This window comes from Myxocyprinus asiaticus, chromosome 23 (assembly GCF_019703515.2).
Source record: "Myxocyprinus asiaticus isolate MX2 ecotype Aquarium Trade chromosome 23, UBuf_Myxa_2, whole genome shotgun sequence".
Lineage (NCBI taxonomy): Eukaryota > Metazoa > Chordata > Actinopteri > Cypriniformes > Catostomidae > Myxocyprinus > Myxocyprinus asiaticus.
The window spans coordinates 25717587-25726395 of NC_059366.1; the positions used below are offsets into that span (position 1 = coordinate 25717587).

General features: G+C 36.3%; 2 protein-coding genes across 3 annotated transcripts; both read left to right on the forward strand.

Annotated features, from left to right (window-relative positions):
- The first annotated feature begins 1312 nt into the window (after positions 1 to 1312).
- LOC127414099 (calcium homeostasis modulator protein 3-like) lies at positions 1313 to 3124 on the forward strand. 2 transcript variants are annotated; one of them, XM_051651845.1, is made up of 4 exons: positions 1313 to 1498; positions 1731 to 1879; positions 2068 to 2323; positions 2591 to 3124. In XM_051651845.1, the coding sequence occupies exons 2-4, from the start codon at positions 1740 to 1742 to the stop codon at positions 3041 to 3043; spliced, it is 849 nt and encodes a 282-aa protein (XP_051507805.1). In that variant the 5' UTR covers positions 1313 to 1498; positions 1731 to 1739; the 3' UTR covers positions 3044 to 3124. The 2 variants fall into 2 exon arrangements, with proteins under 2 accessions (XP_051507805.1, XP_051507804.1); XM_051651844.1 differs by having other exon boundaries at positions 1313 to 1879.
- Positions 3125 to 3752: 628 nt separating this feature from the next.
- On the forward strand, positions 3753 to 7849 carry LOC127414146 (calcium homeostasis modulator protein 1-like). The gene is made up of 3 exons (XM_051651933.1): positions 3753 to 3784; positions 3879 to 4446; positions 7083 to 7849. The coding sequence occupies exons 2-3, from the start codon at positions 3898 to 3900 to the stop codon at positions 7581 to 7583; spliced, it is 1050 nt and encodes a 349-aa protein (XP_051507893.1). The 5' UTR covers positions 3753 to 3784; positions 3879 to 3897; the 3' UTR covers positions 7584 to 7849.
- The last annotated feature ends 960 nt before the right edge of the window (positions 7850 to 8809 follow it).

The window sequence follows — 8809 nt, forward strand, 5'->3', positions numbered from 1 at the left end:
TCTCGTGTAGGTCCGACGGAGCGATGTGTCACTCACAGGAACACTTGTGGTATAACATCTTTAAAAAGACGCGTACACACAATCGGCTCATTTATGTATATTTTACGTTACTTGGACGGATTTATCATATATATATATATATATATATATATATATATATATATATATATATATATATATATATAAAAGGATACAGCTCCTGCCTGGATGCTGCGGGAAACGGGTAGATGTCTCGCTGCGGAGATCCCGATCCTGCTGTGAGGCGGAGAGACTTCTTCACCTGAACACTAAAGGGGGCGGGTGATCCTCGCTGCAGGTGCTGAGAGTCAAGCGAAAAACGTTCTGATGCGGCTGCAGGGAATCCCGTCCGCTGCTGGGTGTTCATCGATGGCAAAGAGAGGGCTAATCCAGGTGCTTAATCAAGACGAGATGATGTCGGTCTTGAAGGAATAAAATTCTGAAGGAATGGTGTGTGAGTGCCCGCTTATATAGGGCAAATGCACGCCTAAAAGGGCAGGGCTCAAACACCATAACGCCAATCATACGTCTAGCGTTATCATACAAAGGCTTCAACTAGGTCGTGAAAAAGGAACTTCCCCAAAGCGTTCAGCAATGTCTCATGAACTGAATTGATAGGGAACTAGAGTTAATGCAGTAGACCTACTGTTTAAGAATATATTTAAAATTATATTGTTATTATTTGCATCAGCTCTTTGATATATGATAAATAAAACAGCAAATATAACAGAGTATATTCTATTCTATTCTTTCTTTCTTTCTTTCTTTCTTTCTTTCGAATTGTCTTGAAAATGTTTAGAACATTTTACACTATCTGGACATTTAGGTCCATTTGTGATAGATAGGTATGTAATAATAGTTTGATGAAACACTAATGCATTTAAGGATTAACAGAGATCTACAGTAGAAAAAAGCGTATGACAGTTTGTAGGCCTACCACACGAGGTCGCAAACTCACCTCAAGTTCAGAAAATTTACCACAGAGAGTTTATGTCAGATAACGAAAAGAAAAGAAAGAAAACAATATGAATGGCCAACGATTTTTTTTCCTCATCAGACACTTTAAAATGACTTTCACTTATATAATTTTGCATTTGTTCTGGATTATTTTAATTGATGTCTCTAGCCTACATGTAAGGAATATGCCAAAAAGGATCAAATGAAAGTATCATCTTTATTTCGAAGCCTTTTTTACGTCAGGAATTTGTGCGCACCTTTGGGTGTGGCCAAAGGGAACTCTTACAGGTGCGTGCTCCGCATGAACCTATCACACTTGATCTGAGGTGTAGTGTTAACAATGGTGAAACAATCGTTTCTTTTGCTGAAAGGCTGTTTGCGCTTGATCTAGTGAATTAGATGAATGACAACGGTCTTATTTACACATTTTGAAGTCATCGTTCCCTTTTTGGTTGAATTTCATTGTGCAGACTTGAACAGCGCAGATACCACAACAAAGCAATTGGCGGTCATTGTCAGATAAGTACGTTTAACACATCATCAGCCTCTAAGAATCATATATATATATATATGTAAGCTATATATATTATATCATTATATAAGGCAAACTGTAAGAAATGGATCGTTTTAAGTTGGTTCTGCAGTATTTCCAGTCAAATTCCGAGTCTATTTCCAATGGTATCTGTATAATATTATCCCTGATTAGCGTCAAGCTGTACACAAGTTTTGATTTCAACTGTCCCTGTTTACCGCAGTACAACAAGATGTACGCAATGGGGGTCATGTTTGTTCCCCCAATTATATTATTCTGTTTGGGAGTATTAGTTAATCGTCATACAGGGGTGTTCATGGAAGAATGGGTCAGACCCATTGGAAAGAGGACAAAAAATCAGGCTGTGGTTAAGTAAGTTTTTTTTTATTTTATTTTTATTTTATTTTTTATTATTATTATTATTTTTAGCCACATCTATGTAAAGCAACAGCAATAAGTTTTTTACAATATTTAAATAAATACAAAGTCTGCTTGTAAGAAGTGTTCAGCAGCCTACTTGCCATGACTGATTGAAAAAATATACATCTACATTCTTCCAGATTTCTGCTTTCATCAATGTTGCAAAGGGCCCTTTTGGCTCCCATGGTCTGGATCCTAATGACACTCCTGGATGGAAAATGTTTAATTTGCGCGTTCAGTATGAATGTAGACCCCAAACATTTTACTGGCATACCCAACAGCACTGGCCTGGAACTGATAAAGATCATGGCTGAGGTGCCCTGCAAAGAAGAGTTAATCTTCAGGAACAGCAGTTTTCGGAAAGCTGTGTCACGCTATGTGCGTTGTTACTCTCAAGTGAGTGGGTTTTCTCAAAGCCTATACATTTTTTCGGTGCTTATGTAGCCCAACAAACCATACTTCAATGTCATTTTTTACTTGTTAGCTGCTATGTAAGTTTGAGCTGTACAAAGTTGACAGCAACAGACCTTTAGAAAATCTCTGGGTGGTTAAAATCCTCCACATATTTCAGGTCTGTTTGCAGATTGACATAGTTGTCATGCTTTGCATAACCAGGTGATTCATACATCATCTATTCTTCTTCTGCCATTTTTCTTCTCTAAGGCAATAGGCTGGTCAGTCCTCCTCTTCCTAATTGTTTTGGGTGCTGTGGGTCGAATCATGAAGCCTTGCTTCAATCACGCCACATTTCTGCAGACCCGTTACTGGAGCAATTACCTGGACATTGAGCAGAAACTCTTTGACGAGACCTGTGTCCTCCATGCCAGAGACTTTGCCAGAAAATGTGTGGCGCAGTTCTTTGAGAGCATGCGAGACGATGCAACTCTGAGATTGCCTCTCTCGAGTGCACTAGGACCCGGCAAAATTCAGAATGAATATGGAGAGGAAGAAGAAGAGCGTCTGCATGGCATAACGAGACACGATCAAGTGTATCATTTGCTGCAAACCTGGTACCAGTGCAAACCAGAGCTGGATGTGACCCAGATGGCCTATAAGCCCAAAGTGTGTATCACTTGGGAAGACAGGAATGGAAAGGCATTATTTTCTGAAGTGTAGAACTGAGACATGCAAATCATCTCTGTACTTTAGATTCATGCTATAAATGAAATGTTCATGGAATGTTAATAAAGATGCTCAAAAATGGTGATGGACCCTTGAATTGTTATGTTCTGAGACGTAAGTATCAGATTATTGTCAACTCAGTAACCCAGTGTTAACCAATTTAAAGAGCTTGCATTCATTTGACTATGCTGGAATTTGTGTAATTTTGCATGTCTCCTTCCACACACATTACACAACAAGCCCATGACCCATGGATATGGCTTAGATGCAAATGAACCTAGACAACACCTAAAAAAGTAATAGGCCTTTTAAATATTAAATAATACAGAACATAGAATTAATGAAAAATATTGACATTTTCTCTGTGTTGTTTATCAGTTTAGCAGCATGGCAGGTAAACCACTGTCATAGAATATATTATTATTATTATTGTTGTAACCCTTTAAAATTAAAAAGCCCATGTCCTTGTCTGAAAATGTAATTTTACCTTTTAATGCATATTTTGAATAGTGATATTTTATTTTGTCTTTATTACATATTATTTTGACTGAAACAATTATCTAAAGCAATGGACAATGTGAGGGTGAAAAGTTTAGTTGAGGATGGGTAGAGCCTAGAGGAGGGGCCAGTCATTGATGCGCATTCATGCATTAAAGCGACCTGACGAACGTGTCACCACTTATTGCTTAACTCTGCTCCAGTAGTTTCTTTTCTCTGTGACAAGACATATTGTAGGTAAGTATGTTATAATTGAAATGTCATGCTATATTAATAGGCTAACTACCTGTTGCACTGATTCTAGCCTAATCGTCTACTCCACTCTTAAAAGGTGAACTACCTTTTTCAAAATGGATAAGTTTCGGATTATGGTCCAGTTCTTGCAAGCCAATCAAGAGTCCTTCATGAATGGCATCTGTGGGATAATGGCTCTGGCAAGTGCTCAAATGTATTCATCTTTTGAGTTCACCTGTCCTTGCCTCCCAGACTACAATTACGCGTATGGAATAGGCATTCTCGTCGTTCCGCCGATATGGTTCTTCTTACTTGGATATGTACTTAACAACAACATTTCAGTGTTAACCGAAGAGTGGAAGAGACCAGTCGGAAAGCGCAGGAAAGATCCAGCGGTTTTGCGATACATGTTTAGCTCCATGACGCAGCGCGCTCTCATCGCCCCGGCTGTGTGGATAGCTGTGACTTTAATGGATGGAAAGAGTTTTCTGTGCGCTTACAGCGCCACGACGGATTTATCAAAGTTCATCAACCAGACCTATCAAGGTTTATCCAAAAAGGAGCTCCTGAAATTACAAGCAAGAATTCCATGTGAAGACGTTTTTGATGAGCATGAGATCATCTCAAGAGAAGCGGCAACTAGGTATATTCGCTGTTTGTCACAGGTAATGGCATAATTCCATAACTTGATCACCTAATAATACATGGGTCAATCTTTTCTTTTTTTCTTTTTTCCGGAGCTATTAAGTTATTCAAAAACACATTAAATAATGAATCCAACCCAAACAATAACTTTTATACACTTCTTTAATGAACATAGCCTATTTCTGTCATTTGTCATTTGGATATTTTTCATGTAAAACGTGGTTTAACCGTTCAGAGACAGAAAGGGCAAAAAAAAAAAAAAAAAAAAAAAATGCCATAGTATTTTGGAATAATCTTTTATTAATATTAGCAGTGAAACATTTTTGTTTAAAATATTAGTAATATACACAACGGGGCTAAAGGCTCCATTGATTTTATTTTCTCCCAAAACAATAAATAGCATCAAAAACTACCACAGGACTTTCCTTAACACCTGTTTGTCACTATGCACTGCAAAATATTCCTATTCCATGAGATCTTTGCGTGTCTAAATGTTGATTTTGAGGCAATTTGATCTAATTTATATATATATATAAATGTTGCAAATTTATAAAGCTAATAAAAATTAACACGTCTTATGAGACAAAATACATATTTATCATTTTCATTTATTTTAAGGTAATTAAATCAAACATTTTTCAATAACTGTCCAATAATTGAAAGGATAGTATTTGGGGTAAAAAGCCCCCCTGTTGCAGGGGCTAAAGGCCCCTATTAAACACACAGTTTTTTTATTTTTTTTATTTATTTTTTTTTAAGGGGGGCAAATAGATTTGTTATGAAAAATGTTCAAATTGGGCTCACATTGACTGACCCAATCATAATACAGATTAGTTTGTTTATAGCATACTTAAGATGTAATAAAATACCAAATGTGTTTGAAATTAACAGGAAATGGTTGACTTGTTCTCTGAAGTAGTTATTTTGAGTTAGCATCATCTTAATTTGTTACTCAAAAAAGCATCTTGGTGTCTCAAAATTATTTGCATTATTTGACAAATTTTAAACTATAACAATTGCCCCGGTATCTACACGATATCACTTTAAACCCCCTAGGGGCCTTTCACCTTTTTTTAAAAACGTCATTTTAATCGAAAATGTTTGACCTTGATACATTTTGTGACCAGAAAAAAAGCTACATTTGCTTAAGGGATGCCTTTAGCACCGTTGTACCCTGTTTGAAAAACGTTTGTCCATCAAATCAAAGTCAGGTGGTGTAACCAACATGCAGGTTCCCATTATGTTGTCATGTGACCATTTTGTTGCCCGTGAATTCAAGGAGCAAAGAAAGTATTTTAATGCTTTTTACTTGATGGTAACACCACTTGACATTTATTTCATTATTTATTTATTTGAAAATGCTATAAATGTTTTTCAAAAATGTGTGAAACCAACATGGACACAAATATTACATTTCTAATTACATTTCTAAAAATATCTCTAATTGATTTAATCTCGTACAACTTTATTTGTCAACGACCTATAAAAATTATTTACATGAATACAGCTCGATGAACATGTTTTTGATTTCTGATTTGAAAGTCATTTTAATATAGTGTCATGTGCTGTAACAGTCCAATCAAAATCTTATGGAAAGCTGACATAAAAAAATAAAATAAAAAAATGTTGGCATTAAAAATCTTTTATTATTATTTCTTGAAAAATAAGCAGTGAAACTTTATTATTATTATTATTATTATTAACATTTAAAAACCATTTGTCCACCAAATCAAAGTCAGGTGGTGCAACCAACATATAGTTGTCACTTTGATATACTGTGGAAAAGTTTTAGGCACTTGTGAAAAATGTTGCATAGTGAGGATGTCTTCAAAAATAATGACATAAATAGTTTTCATTTAACACATAATGTCATACAAAGTCCAGTAAACATAAAAAAGCTAAATCAATATTCGGTGTTACCACCTTTGCATTTAAAACAGCACCAATTCTCCTAGGTACACCTGGACACAGTTTTTCTTGGTTGCTGGCAGATAGGATGTTCGCCACAGTTCTTTGATCTATTTAGGCTCAAATTGCTTCTGTCTCTTTATGTAATCTCAGACTGACACGATGTTCAGTAGGGGGCTTTGTGGGGGCCATGACATCTGTTGCAGGGCTCCCTGTTCTTCTATTCTAATCTTTTCTATTTGGAAAAGTAATGTTTGGGAGTCTAACATTTATATTTCCTACTGACACACTAAAGCTGAAGAAATAAATAACCATCTTAAGACAAATGCTTCTGTGAAAAATCTTATATGCCTAAGACTTTTGCACAGTACTGTATATATATATATATATATATATAAGAGAGAGAGAGAGAGAGAGAGAGAGAGAGAGAGAGAATGTGTTTCAGAGATTTTCAGACGTAAAGGCACATTTACTTACATAAGTCATTAATCTTATTCTTATTTTTTTTAGACTTTTTAATTTTATGAAAGAAATATGAACAAAAACAATAGGCCTAAATTTCTACGAACTTGACACGTCTGTGTTTTAAAATAGATTTTACGAATTTCTCATTTCTGTTATCTTGCATGATCTTATTTGTCAACCACTCATTTGTATATTTGTATTTTATTGATTAAAATATGGGAGCTACAGCTTTAAGCTCTATTGCATGCATAATAAATCTGTTGTAATGTTATTTCTTTGTTAGGCCTGTGGATGGACCTTTTTAATGATCATAACTTTGGCAGCCTTCTTGATAAGGGCAATCAGGCCCTGCTTCACACAAGCCGCTTTCCTTAAAACCAAATATTGGTCGCACTACATTGATACAGAGCGTAAATTATTCGACGAAACATGCAAAGAACACGCCAAGAGCTTCGCCAAGGTCTGCATACAGCAATACTTCGAGAGCATCAGTGGTGAATTTGTTTCACACCTGCAATTACCCCAAAAGAAAGGAAAAGGTGACAAAGATGATGACGGAGTAAAACAAAAAAGTGATGAGGAGAAGCTTCTTGGGATCCGTAAAGAAGAAGACATGAATAAAGTCCTGTGGAACTGGCATGAATGTAAACCCGCGCTATTGCTGAATAAACGAGCTCAAGATGCGAATGGACATGCGCATTCAGTTACTGACGGCTTTTCGGATAAGAACTGCACTCAGACACCTATGAAAAAAACAGCTGTGGCATACTACTCCAAAGTCTGACTTCATTTTTTTTTTAAAACTTATTTGATATGACATTCTCTAGAAATAGTCCTTATCAATTTTTCATTTGCCTCCTGAGATCCAGCCACTCATGTCTGTCTACTATAGTGAACAGTATATGTTGTTTGTTAGTGTCTAAGACCACAAAGACATTCTGGGTTTAATAATAGGCCTAATTATTAACAGTCAAGTCATATTTATTTGTATAGCGCTTTTCACAACACACATCGTTTCAAAGCAGCTTTACAGAACATTATGCATTAACAAAAAAATGAAACTGTAATATCTATAAAGTCTTAGAGTGATCATTGTGTTGTTTGTTTAAATATGATTGTAAATTGTGTATACAAATTTAATAATTAAATAATAATTGTATTTAGAACCCCTGTGAGCAAGCTGAAGGCGACTGTGGCAAGGAACACAAAACTCCATAAGATGTTGGTTAATGGAGAAAAATAACCTTGGGAGAAACCAGGCTCACTGTGGGGGCCAGCTCCCCTCTGGCTAAACAACATGAATATAATGCCAATATTAGTTATTTGTGTGCAGTGCAAGTCATGGTTTAAAATATGTAAACTAAGTAAGTGTTAAGGGCCAGTGTTTAAACAAAGGTTTTGTATGAACTAAGAATAATGACAAATGTTTTTGAAGTCCATCCTGGACTTATTGCAGAAGTTCACATCGATGCATTGTCCTTTGTTGGTTGGCTGATGAAGGCTTTTGTTGGTAATTAAATAATAGTCTACATATTCCATTTCAAGAGTGTAGTTCATCAATAGACAAAGGTGATTCAGGCAGAGATCAAAGTGCATCGCAATTCAACTGTCAGGTTATTTTGGTGAGGTTCGGTGGGGTCCATCCTAAATCCGAGGTTCAGGCAGTGGCATATGAAGTATCCGATGTCTTACAGTTGGAGTTGGCATCAGTTCATCCTCTGAAGTCCATCGTATAAGACTGAAGTGATGTCTGGCTAGCACCGGCTGCATTTAGTCTTCATCACTCAGAGACACGTAGCAGTGGAGTCCGACACCAAGCAGGAATGGAGCTGGATCTGGCCGGCTCTGGTAACCTCGGGATATGAGTTTCCCAATTTTATGCAGAGTTATAGATCATGATAGAAGTTTCTGGTTCCAGCAGACCTAACTAAAGCAGCCTAATTGTAAGTTGATGGATACATTAGGTGTATGCTTGGGTAAAGAGATGAGTCTTTAGTTTAGGAGCCAAAT